The sequence below is a fragment of the Phascolarctos cinereus genome, unplaced genomic scaffold (genome assembly GCF_003287225.1).
Source record: "Phascolarctos cinereus isolate Bilbo 61053 unplaced genomic scaffold, phaCin_HiC Scaffold_4;HRSCAF=312, whole genome shotgun sequence".
Taxonomy (NCBI): domain Eukaryota; kingdom Metazoa; phylum Chordata; class Mammalia; order Diprotodontia; family Phascolarctidae; genus Phascolarctos; species Phascolarctos cinereus.
Window position 1 is genome coordinate 284797588 of NW_027555847.1, and position 24332 is coordinate 284821919.

General features: G+C 36.1%; 1 protein-coding gene across 1 annotated transcript in view; it reads left to right on the top strand.

Annotated features, from left to right (window-relative positions):
- The first annotated feature begins 867 nt into the window (after positions 1-867).
- STARD4 (StAR related lipid transfer domain containing 4) overlaps positions 868-24332 on the top strand; it is a 29135-nt gene continuing 5670 nt past the window's right edge. The window contains exons 1-5 of the mRNA XM_021009422.2: positions 868-1047; positions 11572-11685; positions 18025-18074; positions 20903-21029; positions 23126-23240. Of these exons, the coding sequence (XP_020865081.1) occupies positions 11581-11685; positions 18025-18074; positions 20903-21029; positions 23126-23240 (397 nt within the window). The 5' untranslated portion in view covers positions 868-1047; positions 11572-11580. The remainder of the gene's footprint in view (positions 1048-11571; positions 11686-18024; positions 18075-20902; positions 21030-23125; positions 23241-24332) is intronic.

Sequence of the window (24332 nt, forward strand, 5' to 3'; positions counted from 1 at the left end):
AATCTCATTTTTCAGAATTCTGAGAAAATATGCTGAGCTGTAGTTAGGGGTGAATTTCCAGTATTCTAAGACAGTGGTGTCAACTTCAAATAGAAACAGAGCCGTGAGGATAAATATTGATTTAGAAAACCACAAATTAACATCATTTATGTCATATTGCAATTTAATTTATTTTGTTAAGCATTTCCCAATTACCTTTTGATATGATTTGGCTACACTTAGGAGTTTTACACTGCAGGTGGGAGTTTGACACCTCTCATCTAAGAGGTATTAATATTGCATTTTTCATTAGAATACTTGTATTTGTTCCTGGAGGCAACGAATAGGAAGCCACTTATTTAGTGACAAGAAAAAAATACAAGCTCTGTAGTCTAAGACAGGGCACCAATCCTCCATCCGCAGTTCTGCTGGAGCCAGCTTGAGCAGGACGGATTATTACGTTTTCAGAGTGAGCATGAACACCTAGAAAGTTGGAAATGCTGCAAATCAGGGAATGATTTATTGATTGTCTAGACAAAATGGTGGAGGAAAATGTTAATGACGCAAGTTAAACTTTAAAGTGTGTCCAGTGTAATTTCTTCTGGAGAGGGAGTACGGGGAGGGGGAAAGGCTTTTGCTGTCGGCCTCGATTTGAAAGCAGTAACGGACATGAAGATAGAGCAGGAGTGCCCAATCGCATCCTACTAGAAAGATAAGCAACACGTTCTTCACAAATGAGAAACTATGCCAGTTTCTCCACCAATTTCAGTCGACGCGGCATCATTCTATCTCTTGCGGGCCAATCACCGTATCTCATTCTTCTACACCAGCCAATGAGAGCAAGGATGGGGCGTTTCCAGCACCTCCTCCCGCTCGTCCCATCACCAGCAAGGCCAACCCCCGGCCCCAGATGCGTGGAAGCGTGAAGGGCAGCGCCGCCTTTACTGGAGCGGCTTGGTCCATGCAATTGGCTGCTGCGCTCAGAGCCATCTCCGGCCGTGTGAGAGCTGGGGTCTCCCGGCAGTACTGGCGCACAAGGGGTCCTGGCCGGGCCTTTTGCCTCCCAGGGTAAGCATGGGATAGTCAAAGGCTTAGGATCTGCCCGGCTGCGGAGGGACCAACTCGGGCTCCGGGCTCCCCGGTCTTCTTTTCCCCGCGGGAGACTGTGCCTTGGTGGGTTGTCGAAGGACCCTCTGGAGGAGAGGGCAGCATTGGCCAAAATCATCCGGGACTCAGAGGGTCCAGAATTGAAATTTTGGGAAAGTGGGGAAAGCAGCGGCATCGGTGGCTCACCTCGTCCCCGAGGTGTGTCTGCACAGCGTCTGTGCCAACATACGTAGCGGTTCTGTGGACGGGTTCGTTGGGCTCCCGGGCGGTGGGGAGCTAGCTGAAATCCCCAGGGGTGTCGCTTGACTTCTGTAGCTGGGCATTTGGGGCGGCCCTCAAAGGGCACTATGGCTGGCATCCCTAGGAAGGATCATGTTGGACTATCGTTACTAAACTGAACCACAAAACATCGCTGAAAAAGCGCAGACTCCAAGCTGTTGCTCAGACAGTCCACCCTGGCTTCAACCTATTAGTACAGTTTGTGGTCAGGATTCTAGCAGAATTTTAAAGGAATTGCCTACATAGGTATGGCTTGGACTAAAAGCCCACGGAGTAGTTTACAGGCTTGAATTTTAACCTTCTTTTTTAGTTCATATTTTGTCAGCCTTACTTTTTAACTTTGATGATTGATTTTAAAAGGTAAAGACAATGCAGCCCCTTTTCCTTCGCTGCTCAGGAGCCCAGCTCGTTGTCCACAACATCTACGGAAAATATATGTAGGCTTGTCTCTGTGGACTGTTTACATATCATAGTCTGGACTATAGGCATTTCCATTCACTTGTTTTATTTTTTCTCCCGCGTGAATAACTTGTCTGAATTCTTGAACCATTATCGGTCTCAAAGGAGATAATATCTGTGAAGTGCTGTCACAGTGTCTGACACGTGGTAGGTTATTAATAAATACTTGGCTCCCTTGCTCTCCTCATCTAAGAGGCTCCGTAGTGTTCCAGGACATAATGCAATTAATACAATATTATCTGCAAACGGCAATATCTGGAGGATCTCTCAACTTTTAGGGAACCCTTCTTTGATTAGGATTCCTCTATTTCCTCCATGACAGAGCCAAACAGTTTTAACTACCATAGTCTCCATGTTTTATATGCCTCGATTGCTATCAATTAGAAGACCTTGAAAGAAATACTTGGAAATTAAGTTGCAGTCTGAATGCTTAATGAGTTTCTTTCATTATAGGAAAAGTTTTAAGACTTCCTCTAAACATTGGCTTTACTTGATTCACTGTTGGAGAGCGGTATCAAGAAATAGCATTTGAAGTCACTAAACCTCTTAGAGTCTCAGCTTTCTCTTCTGCAAGAAGATAACTAATACATGGTACAGATTATCACACAGTTATTTTGAGGACCAAGTGAGATAATGCATGTAAAAAGCATTTTGTAAACCTTAAAACCTTTACAAATGTGGGCAGTTTCTATATTGCTGTTGTTATTACCAATTCACCAGTTGTAATTGGCAATGTGCAATATAACTGCAGAACTTGTTTCCTAAAGTGTGCTGGCTGATGTGACTAGAAGGTTCACAGAAAATAAGAAAATGAATGTAATAAAAAATAATTTTTAAATGCTTACTCTTATTGTTGATTATAGAAGTTCCTATTTTAAAAGTAATAGCTTTTAAAATGTTTTTGTTTTGAACCTATATTTTGCCCTTGTTTAAAAAAATCAGTTGCTCTTGATGCCATTATACCTCTAGATAGAAATAAAAATACTTGTAATCTCAAAAAAGAGTGCTTGGGTATATTGATGCCTCCAAAAATGCATTTTTTCTAGTAGAAAATAACACTGGTATAAGCAGACTGGTACAAGGACTTCTGCAGCACCTCCCAGCAGAGGTTCTAGCTTGTGGCCACACCACAGTCTTGGTGCCCCAAGAAAGTTTACCTCCTGGTATTTCAGTTTCCTTTGATGTGAAATGGGAAATATCTGCCCCCCCCATTAGAGGTTGAATGGGATAAGAACATGTTATACAAATTGCAAAGCAATCATACAGATGTACAAATAGTCAAATTATCTATCTCAAATTCTTAAGTTTTTAGAGTAGAATGTGCTGATGAATTTTTTTTTAAATTTAAGAAAAGGTAAAGAAGGTCAAAACTTCTGAAACAGATATTATATACAAAAGGATTCTTTAAAAAAAAAGATTCATAAAGATCTTTTAAATAATGAATGAAACCTCCTTCCTCACCTTCTTCCCCACCTCCCACTTTCCGTTTTCCCAGTCTTTTTGCGCCCCCCCCCCCCCCCCCCCCCCCCCCCCCCCCCCGTCTTTCCTTCCTCTTCCCCCTCTTTAGTTCTTCAGACCTGTTTTCAGAGAGGTCAGTATGGGAAACTTCTGATATAGGAATTCTCACTATGGAAGCAGTTTAGCAACTTAGCTGTAACATATCCTGAGACATTTAACTATTAGCAATTGAAAATCAACCAGGTATTAAGTGTATGCAATGGGGATTTAATTTAAAGAAAGGCTGTTTACAAAGCACTAGACAGGAAAATGACTGATGTGACCAGAAATAGTTATGTTAATGAAGGAACAACAAAAGAATCGTCTTGGGCAATCCACTTAACCTACTTGGCTCTTAGTTATATTGTTCTCTTAAATGAGGGAGTGGACTCAATGAACTGGATTCCTGCTCTAGATCTCTGGTGCTTTAGGATGAACATAATGTATACTGTTGAAAAGTATGTGAGAACAATAACATAAATAATAATGTTAATAACTTTACATATATAGAGTTGGAGAGCTCTTAGAAAGTTGCTTTCATATATATTACCTCTTTTGATCCTTACATTAATCCTTACATTAGAGTCTGGATATTTTTCCTGGGAATTTCGTGTATATACAATTTATATGTATGTTGTGTGTTACATGTGTACATGTGTGCATGTGTACACATGTAAGACCAAGTAAAATTTTTGTCCGTCAGCCCTGAGATGGCTTTATTTAAAGGAATCAATAAATAAGCAACAAGAAAGACATTTTACTTTTAGGGAGTGTTTGGTGTGTTTCATTATAGTAAAAAAAATTTTTTTCAGCATTTCAGGATCCAGGTATATTCTTTGTTTTAGTTTTTCTTTTCACAGAGGTGTTTATTGTGAATTCATCAAATTCGTGAGACCTTATTTCTTTTTTTCACCATATTTTGTTTCTTCTTTGCCTTGAAATTCCAGCTGATTGTCTTTTTAGATAACTCATTATTTATTTGGTTTGGGCAAGATTGCCTGCTTGTGATCACTTGAGCTTTTGATTTTATTGCTTGGCTTGTAGAAAAAGAAATTTTAGAAATTGTCTCCTAAGCGTAAGGATCAAACTTCATATTTATCAGTACTTTGAAGTAGGAAGAAGGCCCTAAAATTACCAGTAAATTGTAGTTTATGTTGAAAAATTTGCAAATTTTATGAAACATTTCATCTCTAGATCTAATTCTTGTATATGTGTTTATGTATTATTTATCTTGTTTTCTTTTCTTAACTTTAGAAAGAATGGGATTGACTGATAAGACCTTCTGGTCTCTTCCAGCTCTCAGGCTTTGATTCAAAAATTAACTTTTAAATAACCTTAAGTATAACTTTTTTCTGCTTGAGTACTCAAATGGAACTGTACTTTCACCTATGCAGATATTCCCTCCATTTGGGGATTGCAGAATCAACCAAATACTTAGGTGTATCAGATACTGTGCTGGGGGATACAGAGAAAAGACAAAAACCACCATGTCTTCCTGAAGCTTACATTCTAGTAAGGTCAACAATATATATGTAAACAGGTATATGCAAGATACATGGACGTAACTTGAAGGGGGAAGGCTTTCATAGCTAAAAGAACTGAGAATGGCTTCCTGTAGAAAATGACATTTGAGATAAGTTTTTGAGGAAACCAAAGGTTCTGAAAGGTGGAGGTGAAGAGAGAATATTGCAAGCATGTGGAGGACAACTCCATATACAAGGTACACGGGGTATGGAAAGTTTTGTAGTTAAGTACAGCTTAATTGTAGAGTTTATGGTAGGCAGTAATGTATAAGATGAATGAGAAGATGGGAAAGGGACTAAATTGGAAGAGCTTTCTATGATAGAGTGGTTAGTACCCATTACTAGAGGCAATAAAACTGCATCCTGGGCCATCTCCAGTTGTCCTGATCTCTGTTTGGCCACTGGGCCCAGATGACTCTGGAGGAGAAGTGAGGCTGGTGACTTTGCACAGTCCTCCCTCACTTAAGTCCAATTCACTTGCATGTCATGGCATCACCTCCCTGATGTCATGGTCCTCTTCAAGAATGAGGAACAAATAACAATGGAGCTAATGCAATTTGAAGGGGAAATGACATGATCAAGCCCTTTAAGGGATCAGCTGCATGGAGGTTGGATTGGAGTGAAAGTCTTGAAGAAGAAAGATGAATTGAAGGGCTGTTGTAATAGTACAAGGGAGAGGTGGTGAAGACCTGAACTAAGGTGGGCTGTGTAGAGAGAAAGATATATGTCTGAGAGAGATTGTGGAGAAAAAAAGACAAGATTTAGAAACTGATATGAATTATGAATGAGCAGTCAAGGATGGCATGAGCGACACTTGGGTGACCAGATGGATGGTCAACTCCTCAGTGTCTTCTTATCTACATTTTCTCATGTATCTTTTGGGAAGAATGTACAGCTAGAGGCCTCTTCTGGTTCTTTTTAATGTCATGGGAACCATTGTAACATTTAGGGCAGCTGGGTGGTACAGTGGATAGAGCACCATACCTGGAGTCAGGAAGACTTGCGTTCACATGTGGCTCTAGACACTTACAAGCTGTATGACCTTGGACAAGTCACTTAACCCTCAGTTTCTTCATCTGTGAAATGATCTGGAAAAGGAAATGGCAAACCACTCCAGTAACTTTGCCAAGAAAACCCCAAGTGGGGTCACAAGGAGTCCAACATGACTGAAGCAACTGAACAATGACAAAATTGTAACATTTGCAACATCCATTTGATATACCTTGCTCTTAGCCTACCTTTTATACATATATATCTTTGATGATGTCTTTGATATTACTTTCATACAGGGCATTGTCAATAATATAGACATATACATATTACAGAGAAGTGCTAATTAGCATTTCACATCTGACTTCTCCAGCGGGGAGAAACAGACTTTTAAGTTTAGTCTGCATTATTAATTCTCTTCATCACTTTCTTAAGTCTAGACAATCAACAAAGCAATAAATTAAGCCCTGATTTGTAGTGTTTGCTGGTTTCTGGGGTATAAATGCTCACACTGAAAATTTAATAATCAACTCTTGTGTGCTGATAAGAGTTGATTCAAGTACAGTCTTGCACATGTGTACATATATACGTGTATATGTTTATTTATTATGCTTCAGTGTATGTATCTAGCTTCAACTATGTGAACTTCCTTCTGTTGTGTAATGTGCATTTTAAAAAATGTTTAATTGTCTCCTTACCTATCTCCCCGCCTCCTCTTTTTGACATTACTCTGCAAACTCCCCGCATTCCCACTTAATAAGAGAAGGAAAAAACCCTTGTAACAAATAACCATAGTCCAACAAAACAACTCTCACAGTGGCCATTTAAAAAATGTGTCTCTGCACTTTAGACCATCACTTCTCTTGCCAGGAGATTGGTAACATTTTCCCTCATAGATCATTGCCTAGATCAGACTTTGCTTGTTTTTCTTTCGTTTTAGTGTTTTGTCTAGTTAGTTTAATTTAGTGTTTCTCTTGGTTCTGCTCACTTCATTCTATATCTATTCATGCTTCCCAATATTTTCTGAAATTGTTTTTCATCATTTCTAATAGTACATTGATATTCCATTGCATTCATTTGTATGCCACATTTATTCAACTATTCTCTTATTGATAGACACCCAGTTTTGTTTCTAGTTCTTTCCCTTTTTCTTTTTCCTTTTCCCACCTTCAAGATCAGAAAGTTTATTTTGCTTATAATATTTTCCCTTCCTGGTTATATTCTCTCCTTTAATTTTTTTTTTTATTTTTAGGCAGCTGGGGTTAAGTGACTTGCCCAGGGACACACAGCTAGTAAGTGTCAAGTGTTTGGTCTGAGGCTGGATTTGAACTCGGGTCCTCCTGACTTCAGGGCCGGTGCTTTATCCACTGTGCCTCCTAGCTGCCCCCTATTCCCTCCTTTAGCCAGCTTTCCCCTTACCCACCTCACCCCCAAAAACCTTTGTGTTTGTTTGTGTGTTTTTTGTTTAGGTCAGACAAAATGAGGTTCAGTTTATGCTTGCCTCTTCCTCATAGTTGAATAATCTCATACCCTTAGATTATGCAAAACAGAAAATTTCACCTCTTCCTCTTTTCAGCATTATATCTATCTATCTATCTATCTATACATATATATATACATATATAATACATATATATGTATACATATATTGCTTTTTTAGCTCTTTTTTTCCCTCATACAACCCTGAGAAGAACAAATCCACCCCCACCCCAGCTGCTCTGTTTTTCTTATTTCACTCCCTCAATAGTTTTTAAAGACATTAAGGTTCTGAAGGGACGCTTGTCTCTTCTCCTTTGTATCTGAATACTAATTACTGATTGTACTAAATACAATTACAAAACACACTAGAATAAAGACAAACCTAAATAATTGGGCATATACTAATTTTTCATGAGTAGAACAAATCAATGTAATAAAACTGATAATACTGCCATACCAATCAATGAATTCTTTGTAGAACTAGCAAAAAAATAACAGTTCATGTGTAGGAACAAATCAAGCCTCAAGGTTCATGTACATGAAGAAAGTGGGAAAAAAAGGATCTAGTAGTATTAGATTTTAACTTTACAAAGCAATAATCATTAAGATAATTTAGCACTAGTTTTAAAAAAGTCAATTAATGGAACAGATTAAGTATACAACATAAAGAAGCAAACAAACCTAGTGGCCTACTGTTCAGTAAACCCAGATGCTGGGATAAGGCTGACTCTTTGACAAAAGATTCTGGGAAAACTGGACTGCAATTTGGTACAAATTAGAGTTAGACCAGTACCTCACATCACATATCAAGTTAAGCTTCAAATGAATACATGCTGTAGACATACAACAGCATGTCATAAGCAATTTAGACAGACAAGGAAGAAATTACTTCTCGTATCCATAGATAAAGGAATAGTTCATGACGATACAAGGGGTAGAGAGGATCACAGAAAATAAAATGGGCAATATTTTTTACGTAAAATTTAAAAGTTGCACAAACAAATGAAGTGAGTCTAAGATTAGAAGGGAAAATTAACTGGGAAAAAATCTTTGCAGTGAATTTTTCTGGTGAAGGTCATTTCCAAAACCTATAAGGAAATTATTCAAATTTGTAAGAGCCAATTCCCAGTTGATTGACCAAAGGTTATGAATAGGCAGTTCTTAAGGGAAGAAATTCAGGCTATTAATAGCCATATTAAAAATTGGCTCCAAGTCACTAATAATGAGAGAAATGAAAATTAAAGCAACTCTTTGGTTCCATATCACATCCATATTGGAAAAATTGACAAAAAGGAAGATGGACAAATATTGGAAGGGCAGAGAGAAAAGAAACACATTGTTAGTGGAGCTGTGAAATGATCCAGCACTTCTTGAAAACAATTTGAATCTATGTCCAAAATGTTACAAAGCTGTACATATTCTTTGATCCTGAAATACCATTACTAGCTTTACAATCCAGATAGCTCAAAGAAAGAAGAAAAGGTCCAAGTGTATAAAAGTATTTATAAAAGTTCTTTTTATAGTAGTGATGATTGGAGACTAAGGCGATGTCTATCATTTGCAGAATGGCTGAACAAATTATAGTATATAAACATAATGGAATACTATTGTCCTATAAGAAATGAGGAAAATTTCAGAGAAACATGAAAATACTTGTGTGAACTGACGCAGAGTGAAATAAATAGAACCAGGAAAAGACTACATACTATATAACATCACCTGTGTGATAGTATAAAAAGAACAGTTTTGAAAGACTTAAGAACTCTGATCTATGTAATGATCAATCATTGATTCCAGATGACTGGTGAAAAATTGCTATTCACCTCCTGGCAGGTTATGGACTAACGCAGAATAAGACAGGTTTCTGGGCATGGCTGATATGGGAATTTGTTTTGCTTGATGACTGCTTATTTGTTATGGTTTTGGTTTTATTTTTATTTTCATGGGGAGGGAGACAGACAAAATAAATGCTAGCTAATTTAAAAAAAAAATTTAACCAGAAATGTTTGCACTGCATCATGGTATAGCCCCTTCCAATTACTGGAATATATTTACCTTTCTAGGTGTTTTTTTCCCCCCTAACTCTTGTATTTACATTTTAAAATGCTTACTCAATTCTAGTCTTTTAATCAGGAATGCTTGAAAATCTTTTCCATTAAAGATTTTCTCTGGTCTCTTTGACATTAAAGGCCCATTTTTCCTTCTGTAGGGAGTTTTTTGCCCAGTTTTGCAGGGTAGGTTGTTCTTGGTTGTAAGTCCATTTCTTTTCCCTTTTGGAATATTGCATTGCACAATCTCTCATTTATAGAAGAGTACTTCAGGTTTTGTGTGATCCTAACTGTAGCTCCTCGATACTTGAATTTCTTACAGGATGCTTGGTGTGTTTTTTCTTTGACAGGCAAGCTCTAGATGTTGGATATGACATTCCTGGGACTTTTCCAGGTGATTGGTGTATTCTTTCTATCTTCACTTTGCTCTCTGATTTAATAGATCCAGGCATTTTTCATTTATGATTTCTTGAAATATAATGTCCAAGTTTTTCTTTTTTTAAAATCATGGTTTCCAGTGACTCCAATGATTCTTAAATTATGTCTCCTTTCCCTATTTTCCAGGTGAATTGTTTTTTATATCAGGTAAGTTACATTTTCCATTCCATCTTCCACTATTTGTTCAATCTTTTTTATATTGTTCCAGTGTTTTTTGCTGTCTCATGTAGTCAGTGATTTCCATTTGGTTTGTTCTAATTTTCAGGGATTATGTTACTTGGGTATGATTATCAGTTTTTGTTCTAAGCTGTTTAATCTCCTTTCGTTTCATTCCTCTAGAGTTTTTATCTTATTTTTTCTCTTGCCTCATTTATGTATTCATCTAGTCTGTGTTAAAAATACATTTTCCCCCTTTTAAGCCTGCTTATATTTGTCATGGCATTTCTGTCTACCTCCAGGTTTAACTTTGGAGTGTCTCTAAATCTACAATATTTTTCAAGCTGATCATTATCTTTTTAAAGTTTTCTTATCTCTCCGGCCTTAGTCCCAGAATAGGGGCTTTATTCCAGACCAGATTCTGCCTTAGTTTGCTCCGATTAACTGTCTTTAGGTAAAATTGTTGGCCTTGTTTGCATTGTTTGGCATGATGTATGGTACCTGGCTTCCTGGTTTACCTTGTTTCTTGCGGTTAAACCCTCCGGATTTTTGAAATCCAAAGAACTAAGTCTTCAGGGCCCTCTATGGGGTTTGGCACCCTTGGGCTGTCATGGCTGTATTGGTTGATGGTGGTTTCTTGGTGGCTTCTTAGTGGCTTCCAAGTTCTACACTGTGTGTTTCCAGCTTTCTTTTGGCTTTTTGAGGAAACTTTTCACTTTTCACTCCTGCTGTCTCTCTTGTCTCTTTGACACAAAGAATTGGAGGCTACGCATGCCTCTGATTCATCTCTCATCCTGTCGGGAGGCTGTTGGCTTATTTGCTTGTGCTGGCAACTGGCTTTGCAAGTGGCTCTCTTTCCTATTTCCTGTGGGTTTCTGGATAACTTCTTATGTAGTTTTGGAGTGGAATAGTTTACTTTTAAGGTTTCTTACTGGCTTTGGCCTAATGTAATTTCCTGGTTTCTTGGAGTTGGTAGAGTTGGGGGTGGGGGTGGAGGGGAGGAAGACTTATCTACCTGCCTATATTCAGATAATCATCTCAACCAAAAATTCACTGGGTCACCTGCAGTTGTAATTCTTTTGAGGTCTTGATGCCCATGCTCCACAGCTATAGCTTAACTACCTGGAGAAAACTGCCATTAAAGGGAAAGATTTTTAAGACAATAAGAGCATTTAGATCATTAAAATTACAATGTTTGTTTTTCCAGACATGATCCAGCCCAGTCTTTTCCTGTTCAATTAGGGGCTAAGCAATTATCCATCTCTATTGTCACCTCCCCAAGATATTTGTAAATATGAGTGGCCTTTCTAGCTGTATTCAGTCATATGGACACTAGAACTTTGCTTGAAAAATGTGTTCCAAGGCATAAGTCTGTAAATAGAGGGGTTTTTTTTTTGGTGTGAGTTATGGAACTATAGGTGCATTTTCTTTAAGTGACCTTCTACAGCTTGTTCTTTTCCATAGATTCTGATTTGACATGAAAAACAAAATTATAATTTAACCTTTCTTTCTGTAATTACTTTTAATCCCTGCTAAAATGTTTCAGTAATTACTGTGATGTGTTGATAAATACCTAAATTTCATAACTGAAAATAAAAGCTTGGTTTTTAAAACAGGAAAAAGAAATGGAAGCCTTGACTGATGCTACTTTCCTTGCAAGTAAAATTGAAAACACACTGTGCCAGTACCACAGAGTTGAAGATGATAAGTGGAGAGTTGCTAAGAAAACGGTAATTTTTTTATATTTGCTACCTATAATGATATTATAATTCCCTCTTCAATGGAAATTCATGGTGCCCCAGAAGTCTTAGTGTCCAAAAACTTAATTTTCTTTTGGCTGAGGCAGTCAGGGGTAAGTGACTTGCCCAGGGTCACACAGCTAGTAAGTATCAAGTCCTGACTCTAAGGCCAGAGCTCTATCCACTGTGCCAACTAGCTGCCCTTAAAAGCTTAATTTTAAGCTACTGAAGTTTAAAACTACACCCAGACTTTTGGTACATACCGTATTGTAAAGTGTGACCATTCATATATTGTGGTTCTTGCAGGTTAGATTATTGATCATCAGGCCCAGCTTTTCACAAAATAATGCTCACTGCATTAACATTTTAGAACTCTTTTGCTATGCTGAAGGATGATTGCTGCCTCATGATTTAATTTGTGATATAAAGTTTTGGTCTTTTTCCCCATAAATATTCTCTTTCAGGGAACTTCAGAAGATCAGCCATAATAATGAACAGTTTTTCCAACAGGTGCTATCAAACTCATTTAATTTCTTGCTTTTGATTTATACACTAGATTGTGTATGTGTATGTCGTAGGATGAGGTCTAAGGGAAGAAGCGATAAACCATAACTGAGACTTGAGTACGTTTTGCTTTTGTGATTGACATTCAGCAAATGCAAATTGAACAGTTATTCTCTTGAAGCCACTGCCTTCAATCTTTTTTCTTTTTCTTTTTTTGAAAGATAATATCTACCTTAGAAGCTAATTGTATATTGGGCTTTTTATTTTACTGTGAGAATCATTACCAACGTGGAAATTATGCACCAGAGACAATGAATGGGTGTAAAACTAATCTGAGAAAAGTGTATTCCTGGTGGTTTAATTTCTGTATGAGAGGGAGGGCTATAACTATTAATCTTATATTGGTTAATATTCTCATTTGTTAACTAGGTGTTGAACTGAGGAATAGTCTTATTGAATTCTTAATATTTGTATCATAATGGTTATCATCTTGAGATAAAGAAGTTAAATTTTGAGGAAGATATAGGAGATGAAGACAAGATGGTGAAGTAGAGGAAGTATTCCAGCCCAAATCTCCCAGTATTCCGCTCCAAACAACTTTAAAATAATGCATTAAATTCAAATTCTGGAGTGACATAGCCAACAAAAGGTCAAGATAAGACCATTTTCCAGTCCAAGACAATTTAGGAGGTCAGAGGGAAAGATCTGTGACACTGAGGTAGGGGGTGGCCCAGAGTGGAGCTGATTGGCAACACTAATGGTGGGCATTGGAAACAGCTGCAGTGTCAGGAACAGCAATAGCAGCAGTTTTTAAGAGCTCTCACCAGAGACAGTAAGGGAATTGGACAACTGGTCAGAGATTATAGGGGAACCCTCTGTTAGCACTGAGTGACTATGGTACATTGTTCGGCAGCTCCGTGTCCCATTATCCAATTTTGGGTCATAATTCCATGGTGGAGAGGGTCACGAGAGAGCAGGGGCCCTGGTTGCAGTTCTAGGATAGAGAGGAGTACTGGCACTTGCAGTTGCAAGGAAATAGGGCCCCACCTGGGTAAAGAGGAGCACAGATGAGGAGAGTAGTGACCACACCTCTCTTCAGATCACCACCTTGAAAACACTGAAAACTTAACAGACTTCTACTCCCTCTCTTCCCCCAAAAACAGCATGGTGAAAAAGCCTGAACCCCAGGCTTAACTCTAACATAAAGTTTACAGTCAAAAAAATAGGCTGGAAAAATGAGCAAACAACAACAAAAAAAGAACTTGACCATAAAAAGCTATTATGGTGATAAGGAATTTCAAGACAGAAGCTTGGAAGACAACAATCTGAAAACATCTACAAGCGAAGTTTCAAAGCAAAGTGCAGATTTGATGTAAGCTGAGCAAGAATTCCTGGAAGAGCAAAAGAAAGATTTTTTTTAAGAGCAAAAAATAATTTTGCAAAAGAAAAGAAATGAGAATAATGAAAGAAAACTATGAAAAGAGAATTAATAGTTTGGTAAAAGAAATACAGAACCTCATTGAAGAAAAGAACTCCTTAAAAAGTAGAACTGGCCAACTTCACAGATGAAAATAATTCCTTATGAAGCAGAATTAGCAAAATGGAAAAAGAAACACAAAAGCTCACTGAAGAAAATAATTCCTTAAAAATTAGAATTGGGCAAGTGGAAGTTCATGACCCTATTAGATATCAAGAAATAATTAAAGTCACAAGAATGAAGAAAAACAGAAGAAAATGTGAAATACTTCATCAGAAAAACAATTGACCTGGAAAATAGATTAAGGAGAGATAATTTAAGAATTGTTGGAGCACCTGAAAATTATGATATATATGATGAGCCTAAACATCATATTTCAAGAAATTATAAAGGAAAACTGCCCTAATATCTTAGAACCAGAGGTAAGATAGAAATTAAAAAATTCACTGGTTATCTCATGAAAGGGATCCCAAAATGAAAATTTCCGGGAATATTGTAGTCAAATTCCCAAGCTCCCTGGTCAACATACTTTCTCTCAGGAGAAAATATCAAAAGCAGCCATAGAAGATACTTTAGAGTCATAGTCAAGTCACAAAAGATTTAGCAGCTATGGTAATAAAGGAGCAGAGGGCTTGGAATAAGATTTTCTGAAAGGCAAAGGAACTAGAATTGCAACCAAGTATAATCTACCCTCATCCTTCAGGGGAAGAAGTGAATCTTTAATGATATAGATTTTTAAGCATTCCTGATGAAAAGAGCAGAGATAGGGGCAGCTAGATGGTGCAGTAGATAGAGCTCCGGCCTTGGAGTCAGGAGGACCTGAGTTCAAATCTGACCTCAGACACATAACACTCACGAGTTGTGTGACCCTGGGCAAGACACTTAACCCCACTGCCACATTTAAAAAAAATAAAACAAGAAAAAACCAGAGATAAATAGAAAATTTGACATTTAAATGCAAGACTCAAGAGAAGCATTAAAAGGTAAACCTGACAGAGAAATCATATGATAAAACATCATCAGAGATTAAACTGTTTACATTCCTATATATGAAGATGGTACATATGCTCCTAAAAACTTTATCATTATTAGGGCAGTTAGATGGAGTCTACATAGAAAGAGGGTATGGTTATGAATCGAGTATGTTGAGATGATCTAAAAAAAATGGAGGGGTGAAAAAGAGGGATGCATTGAAGAAGGGGAAGAGAGGAAGAATGGGGAAAATTATCTCACATAAAGAGGCATGCAAGAAAGAGTTTTTAGAATGGAGAAGAAAATGGGAAGGTAATACTGAACTTTATTCTCATCTGAATGGGTTCAAAGAGGGAAGATATATATATATATATATATATATATATATATATATATATATTCATATATATGTGCACACAAATATTTGTAATATACACATTTATATACACACATACACTGTGTGGTATAGAAATCTGTCTTACAAGACAGGGAAGGAGGAACATAAGGGGATTAGAGAGAAGGAGAAGGGATAAGAGGGAGAGTGGATTAAAGGAGGAAGTAGTCAGAAAAATGAGTAGTTCAAAGAACAAATCATGGAAACAATAAATAATTTCATTCAAGAGAATGACAATAATGAGACAATACACCAAAATTTATAGGATGCAGCCAAAGCATACTTAGTGAAATATTTATATCTCTAAACACATCAATAAAAGAGAGAAAGCAGATGAATGAATTGGACATACAGTTAAAAAAAAACACTAGAAAAAGAACAAATTAAAAACCCTCAATTAAACACCAAAATAGAAACCCTGAAATTTAAGAGAGATTAAGAAAATTGAAAAACATTTTTTAAATAGAATAAATAAAACTAGAGCTGGTTTTGTGTGGTGGGGTGGGGTGGGGTGGGGTGGATGGCCAGTAAATAATAAACCATTGGTTAATTTGTTTAAAAAAAGAAAACCAAATTACCAGTATCAAAAATAAAAGGGTGAATGTATCACCAATGAAAATAAAGCAATTATTAGGAGCTATTTTGCTCAATTATATGCCAATAAAAATGATAATCTAAAGAAATGGATGAATATTTATGAAGATCTAAGTTGCCCAGATCAACAGAAGATAAAATAGATACTTAAATAATCCTATCTTAGAAAAATAATTTGAACAAGCCATAAATGAGCTCCCTATGAAAAAATCGTAAGGACCTTATGGATTTACAAATGAATTCTACCAAACATTTAAAGAACAATTAATTCTAATTCTATATAAACTCTTTGAAAAAATAGGTAAAAGAGTCCCACCAAATTCCTTTTAATGCACAAATGTGGTTTTGATACCTAAAATGGAGAGCAAAAACAGAGAAAGAGAACCATAGACTAATATTTTTAATGATATTGATGCAAAAATTTTAAATAAAGTAGTAGTAAGGAGGCTACAGTGATATATCATAAAGCTCATATACTATGACCAAGCTTGCTTTATACCGTGAATGCAGGGTTAGTTCTGTATTAGAAAAAAAATAAACATAATTGACCATATCAATAACAATTAGCAACAAAAAACATGTGACTATATCATAGATGGCAGGAGAAAGCTTTTTTGGCAAAATACAACACCCATTCCTATTAAAAACACTAGAAAACATGGGAATAAATGTTGCTTTTCTTAAAATGATGAGTAGTACCTATCTAAAACCAAGAACAATCATTTCTCTGCAATGAAAATAAACTAGAAACCTTTCCAATAATATCAAGAGTGAAGCAAGACTATTCATTATCACCATATTTATGGCAACAATATTGTACTAAAAATGCCAGCTATAAGACAAAAAAAAATTATTGAAAGAATAAGAATAGACAACAAGGAAACAAAACAAGCACTCTTTTCAGATAATATGATAATGTACCTAGGAAACCCTAGAGAATCAACTAAAAAACTAGCTGAAACAATTAACTTTAGCAAAGTTGCAGGATATAAAACAAACCCACATAAATTATCAGCATTTCTAGATATTACCAAAAAGACCCAGCAGGAAAAGACAGAAAGAGAAATTCCATTTAAAATAACAGTTGACATTATAAAATACTTAGCAGTCTACTAGCCAAGACACATCCATACGGACATAATTACAAAACGCTTTTCACACAGGTAAGTACAGATCTAAACAATGAGAGAAAAATTAATTGCTCATGGGTAGTCTGAACCAATATAATAAAAATGATAATTCTTCCTAAATTAATTTGCTTGTTTAGTGCCATACCAAACTACCAAAAAATAATTTTACAGATCTAGAAAAAAAGTTTAATTTGGAAGAACAAAAGGCCTTCAAGAATATCAGAGGAATAAATTTTTAAAAAATGTAAGGGAAGGTAGCCAAGTATTACCAGATTTCAAACCATGTTACAAAGTGGTAATCACCAAGACAGTTTGGTACTGGCTAAGAAACAGTGGTGGATTGGTGGAATAGATTGTGTATACATTACACAATAGTAACAACTATCTAATGAATACAGAGAAACATGGAAACATTTGCACTATCTGATGTGGACTAAGTAGAGCCAAGAAAACAATATACACAAAAACTACAAGAATTTGAATGGAAAGAACCAACAACCACAAAAAAATCCCGAAAGTTAAATGTTGCAAAATTACAGACCAACCATGACCCCAAAAAAAGAGATATGAAAAGACACTTCCCAGTACTTTGTCGGTAGGAGATTCACAGGTGTGGAACATTGCATGTATTTCCATTTTTTTAAAAAATGTATTGATTGGCTTTGCTGATTTTTTTATTCTTCCTCTTTGGGAAAAAAAAGGCTTTGTTATAGAGCATGGGATGAAGGATAAGGAAAATACACTAGCAAAAATCAAGGCAATGTAAAAACAAGACTATATCAAGAAAATTATTTTTTAAAAAAGGAAACTTATTTGAAATGATATATAGTTTAAGAATAATATAGTTTAAATGGGTAAATATAATACAATTAAAAATGTATAATGAAATTTAGACATTATTGTATCAGATGAACATGTCAGTGTAGAATAAGTGATTTTTGTATTAACTTGTATAAATCATAATATTAAGCATAATAATGGTGCCATTATACTTCACATCTCCTGGTACCTCATAATGGTAGGGTATTTATTGGGATGCTATAATTTAGGTAATATTTGAAGAACTTTAATTGGGGATGGAACAATTTCAAATTCAACTCATTTAATAAAGCATAATGCAAACTTTTTTTACATTTCTCATTGGGAGTTTATATTTTAAAGCAGATAGGGCTATGAGGAGATAGAAAATATTTAGTGACTGATTTCAGTAGCTTAAGTGATGTTTACAGTATTACAATGTCCTGTTTTGATTTTTTCAGAAAGATGTAACAGTTTGGCGGAAGCCATCAGATGAATTCAATGGATATCTGTAAGTTATCTTCTAAAGTTGGTTCTTAATCCTATTTAAAGCTTCACATATGTAGATGGTCACTGCCAAGAAGTGTTAGCCTTTTGGTTTAAGGTTATTTTTTAATCTCTTTTCTTTTTCTTTTCTTTTTTTTTTTTAGGATAGGCAATGGGGTTAAGTGACTTGCCCAGGGTGGTTTAAGGTTATTTTTAAAAATTCAGTTAGTTCACACTACTGAAGGAAGTAGCTATCACAGAATTTTCACACATAAGGTCCCTCCTGCTGTCCCAAAGAACTTAGAATACACCCTGACACTCTGGAATACAATGTCCAAGATTGACCGGAATCACCAGATGTATAAGATAGACAGTGTCCATGACAAGGTCAGGGAAAGCTAGAATTGAGTGAATTGTTGAAAGCAAAATGCTTTTGTAATGAGATAAAGTGGGAAAATTAATCTTCATTCTCTGAGAAAACTCCTGTAACAATGAATGACATATCTGAAGAAAGAGAAGCAGTAAGACTCCTCGACTTCCTTCCTTATTGCTTTCCCTGCTCCTTTTCCCTATGAAGAATAACGTTAAGTTTTTATTTCACTAATGCTCATCCATAAAGGATCAAATTTGGACCATTTATTTCAGAAAGTGAAATTGCCTCTGGAGAGGGGCCTACTTCATGATCTTTGCAATATTGGACACCACTGGTGAACTTGCCCTTTTTTAGATACCTTTAATTCATAGATTTTGTTAATACTACATGATGATTGATTACTGACTTTTCCTTATGTCTTCTTTGCTGGCTTCTCATCATCTTTTTTTTTTCTCAAACATAGATGTCTGCCAAGGTTCTATCTTAAACTTTTCCATTTTTAATTTTTTTCCATTGGCAATTCTTTCTATTCTTTCAATCATACCCTCAATCACTCTCCAAATGTGGTGTTCCTGTAAGGAAAAACTTAGCAACGATTAGTTATCTAAAAGTGAAATGCACTGCTTTGAGGAGATAATGAGTTCTCCCTCACTGGAGGTCCTCAAGCAAAGGATGGATGACAAATTGTCCAATCTATTGTAGAGGAGATTCAGATTCAGCGTGGACTGGGTGGCCTCGAGGTTTCTTTCAACATTGAATTTTTATGGTTCTCAGCTAAACTTTTGGTGAGTTTACTCGAAGCAGCCTTAGAAATATTTAGCTAAATCCCCTCATCTGACAGATAATTAGCCCGAGAAAGAATAAGTAATTTATTTAAAGTCATAACTGGTTCATGAAAAAGCCAGAATTATAATAGATTGTGACAGAATCTTAGGATGTCACTCCTCTGCTTAAAAACCTGTTGCTCCTCATTGGTAGCTGTTCAAGGTTCTCCCCACTCTTGCTTCTGCCTGCCTTTTCAGGATTGTCTCTTCTTCTTCTTCACACACTTCACTCTACCCAACTAAGTTCTTCCCTGAACGTAATTGTTTATCTCAGACTATCTCAGTGCATTTTCACAAGCTGTCCCCATTATCTGGAGTACACTTTTTTTTCCCGCCTCTTAGAAGAATACTTACCTTCTTTTTAGGATTAGTTCAGGATTTAAGTTAGGATTAGTTTAGGATTCAAGTCATTTTATCTGTTAAAACTTGCTTGACTGATCCCCTTAGTCATTAATGCTTTCATTCTCCTCAAAGGATTTTATGTTTACATATCTGTGTCCAAGTAGAATGTAAGCTTCTTAAGGGCAAAAACTTTTTTTTGTCATATTCACAGCATAGTGTCTCTCAGATATGTATGTGTACGTGTGTATATAGACACATGTGTATAAATATATATACACACATGGTTATACATATGTATGTAGGAAGATATATACATAAACATGCACACGCACACACGTGATGAACTAAGTTAAATTGGGGGGGGGTCTAGGCAATGGGGTTAAGTGACTTGCCCAGGGTCACACAGCTAGTAAGTGTTATGTGTCTGAGGCCAGATTTGAACTCAGGTCCTCCTGACTCCAGGGCTGGTGCTCCATCCTCTGCGCCACCTAGCTGCCCCAAAACCAGGTCTTTTGATTCCAAATACAGTATACATTCCTACACTGTACTGCCTCATTAAGAGCATTCATTGCTACTACTACTTCCCTTTATGATTAATCTTGTATTCCCTTGTATCTCTTGTGTTTTTGTACTTACTGTTACTTAACTTTTGTTGGTATCCCCTTGTGACATCCCTTGTTTCCCGAGCTTGATTTAATTTTCTTAGGGAAAGGATTTTGTCTTATATTTCCTTGAACCCCCCTACACACACACACACACACACACACACACACACACACACACACACACATAAACACACACTAACATACAACACTTTGTACACAGTAGGGTCTTAACGATAATTTGTTGATTTAAAATTACTTAATTTGTAGGGATTATGTTTTACATCCTTTTTCAACTGTATACAGACTGCCAAACAGAGGCTATTAGAGATATCTTTGGCCCAGAGTTTGTTTGAGATACAAAGGGAAATAGTATGTTTAGTACCAGTAGGATATTACTGGATGAATGTGTAATGACAACATATATGTAGCATAACCCCAGAATGGTAGCAGTATGTAAGCTTTTATGCACTTTGTGACTTAAAAAGATTTCATGGTATTTGTGTTGAGGTAATATAGTTCAGGCAACTGTATGCTGGTAAGATAAGGAAACAAAGGATGCATGTAGAATAAAATTAAGTGATATTTTCATGATCTGTACCCTGTTCTTATACCTCTCCTTCAAATTCCTTTTATTCATTCAGAGTCAATTCTGTTTTATGAAAGATGACAGAAATGTTTCTCTAATAACATTTAACATCTGTTTCTATAGCTACAAAGCTCAAGGTATTATGGAGGATGTTACAAACAATGTTATAGATTACATACGTCCAGGACCTCGTCGCCTAGATTGGGACACCTTAATGACTTCAATGGATATTGTTGAGCAGTTTGAAGAGGTAAATGATTTCCCTAAGAAGGCATTGAGTGTGTTTGCATGTATGGTGCTCCAAGAGTCATAAGTGACATTGGTAAAGTCTCATGGTAGACTCCTGTGTATTCTCCTGAAGAAACCAAAGTCACTGAAGTGAATTTGTGAATAAAATAAATCCAATCAGAATTTTGAGTTTGCTTGCCCTAGTAGCAACCCTTATGACTGAGGACACCATTACCTGTTTTGTTGTAAATACTGTTATGGTGGGAAGAGAGTGGAACTTAGGAATCATAGGACCTGAATTCTACCTATGTGACCTTAGGAAAGTTACCTCTCTTCTCTGGGCCCAAGTTTTCTTCATCAAAAAAACCAAAACAAAACAAAAACGGTAGAAGAAGAGAATGGCCTTCAAGGCTCTTTTAAGCTCTAGATTTAAGATTATCCTTCATTTGTAACATGAACATTCTAAAAATATAGCCTTCATCTAGGGTCCATGCATGTATGTAGATGATCCATTGACAATTAGTCCTTGAAATCAAAAGCAAAAAGCACCTCAAGCAATAGAGAACTGGATGATCAAGTTTTGCAAAGGTTGTAACTCCTTATTATGCTTGCTATTTTAGTGCAGAGTATTTAAGCAGGTGGCTTTAGCCTAAATAGCCTCCAGCATCAGCTTCTAGCTCATTTCTGTGGAAACTGTGTAGCTAGTGACAAGACAAATTGGCTGCTATAATGAGAACAGAACCACAGAACAGATCAGTTAGGATCACTTTGAGAAGAACTTTGTTAAAGAACCATAATCCTACAATATGCTGTTTACAAGAAATGTATTTGAGGCAGAGGGATACACACAGAGTAAAGGTAAAAGGCTGGAGCAGAATATATTATGCTTCAGCTGAAGTAAAAAAAGCAGGGGTAGGAATTCTGATCTCAGACAAAGTAAAAGCAAAAATAGATCTAATTAAAAGGGATAAGGAAGGAAACTACATCCTGCTAAAAGGTACTGTAGATAATGAAGTAATATCATTACTCATATACATGTACCAAGTGGTATAGCATCCATATTCTTAGAGGAGAAGTTAAGGGAGTTACAGGAAGAAATAGACAACAACATTATATTAGTGGGGGACTTCAGTCTCCCCCTCTCAGAACTAGGTAAATCTAACCACAAAATAAAGAAGAAAGAAGTTAAGGAGAGGAATAGAATTTTAGAACAATTAGATATGGTTGACCTCTGGAGAAAATTGAATGGGGATAGAAAGGAATATATCATTTTCATGGCAGTACATGGCACCTACACAAAAATTGACCACATATTAGGGCATAAAAACCTCACAATCCAATGCAGAAAGGTAGAAACATTAAATGCATCCTTTTCATATCATGATACAATAAAAATTACATGTAACAAAGGACCATAGAAAAATAGATTAAAATTAATTGGAAAACTAAACAATCTAATCTTAAAGAATGAGTGGGTCAGACAACAACAAATCATAGAGACAATCAATAACTTCATCCAAGAGAATGACAATAATGAGACAACATATCAAAACTTATGGGATGCAGCGAAAGGAGTTCTTAGGGGAAGTTTTATATCTTTAAATGCTTACATGAATAAAATAGAGAAAGAAGAGATCAGTGAATTGGGCATACAACTAAAAAAGCTAGAAAAAGAACAAATTTAAAGTCCCCAGTTAAATACCAAATTAGAAATTTTGAAAACCAAAGGACAGATTAATAAAATTGAAATTAAGAAAACTATTGGACTAATAAATAAAACTAAGAGCAGGCTTTATGAAGAAGAAAACAATAAAATAGATAAACCTTTAGTTAATTTGATTAAAAAAAGAAAGGAGAGAGCCAAATTACCAGCATCAAAAAATGAAAAGGGTAAATTCACCACCAGTGAAGAGGAAATCAAAACAATAATTAGGAGCTATTTTGCCCAGCTGTATGCCAATAAATTTAACAATCTTAGTGAGAAGAAATTTGTTAGCTATGCATGGGAAATGTTGCCTGTGTATTATTTTTCTGAAAGATTGATTTGTGAACTTTAATCTGTGCATGTTCTTCCTATGACAGCCAGTCATTTTAGTTTCTCTTTCCTTTATCTTGTAGAATTGCTGTGTGATGCGTTACACGACTGCTGGGCAGCTATGGAACCTCATTGCACCAAGAGAGTTTGTTGATTTCTCCTATACAACACAGTATGAAGAAGGGCTTTTGTCATGTGGTAAAATTCTTAGACCTATATTGCTTTTATGTTGCTTTGGATTAAAATTTAGTTCTTTATTAAATGAATATTCTTTTCTGTGCTCTCTATATTTTTATCTGTTTCAATTACTGACATAATTGGTATTAAACTTTAGCAAATAAGATAATGTGAGTGGCCGTTGAACTGCAGTCACTGTCATAAGGTGGCTTTTTTGGGCAGATTTGGATTATGTAACTCTCTTAAAGAAAGAAGGGTTCCCTTTACTTCACTGTTCGAAAACTACTGGGTTTTGGGTCATAATAAGAAAATTTGTGATAGTATCTGTAGCTGTCTCATTCTTTTTTGTGGTTCTAAGCAGTTAGTTTTCCTTTTAATCTTAGGAAACCGTCCCAAGTGAAATTCTCTGCTCCCTAGAGAGTTTCTTCTGCAGATAAATAGCTACTATATTTACAAAAGTTGGTGTTTGCAGATAAGCATCATCTTAAGTATCTTAGCCAACAGAGGTTTTGGCTTTTAGGAGTAACCAGAAGTAACTTGATCTGCATCTGGCTTCCATGGGCAGTCAAGGATTGGCTCAAAGGTCATATCTGCCCAGGAGTTAACAGGCAATTTCTTTTGCATTTTATCACTTATGCTCTGACTACTGACCTTTAAGTCCCAACTAAAATGCCATCTTTTATTAAAGCCTTCTCCAACCCTTCTTAATTCTAGTGCCTTCCCTTTGTTAGTTATTTCCTATTTATTTTGTACATAGCTTGACATATGTATGTACACACACACACATATACATACATACATACATACATACATGCATACATACATACACACACACGCACATATAGATATATATATTTGTTTTAATGCTGTCTCCACCATTAGATTGTAAGCTCCAATGAGAACAGAGACTGTCTTTTGCCTCTTCGTAACCTAGTACTTAGCACAATGCTTGGAATATAGTAGGTGCTTAATAAATATTCATTGATTGATGTAAACCACTAAAACTATTAGCAATTAATTTTCCCAGTATGAAAAATGGGAACAAAACTTAGGAAATCCTCATATCCTTTATGGTAAATAGAGGCAAATTATTGTTCTTAATAATGTTATTTT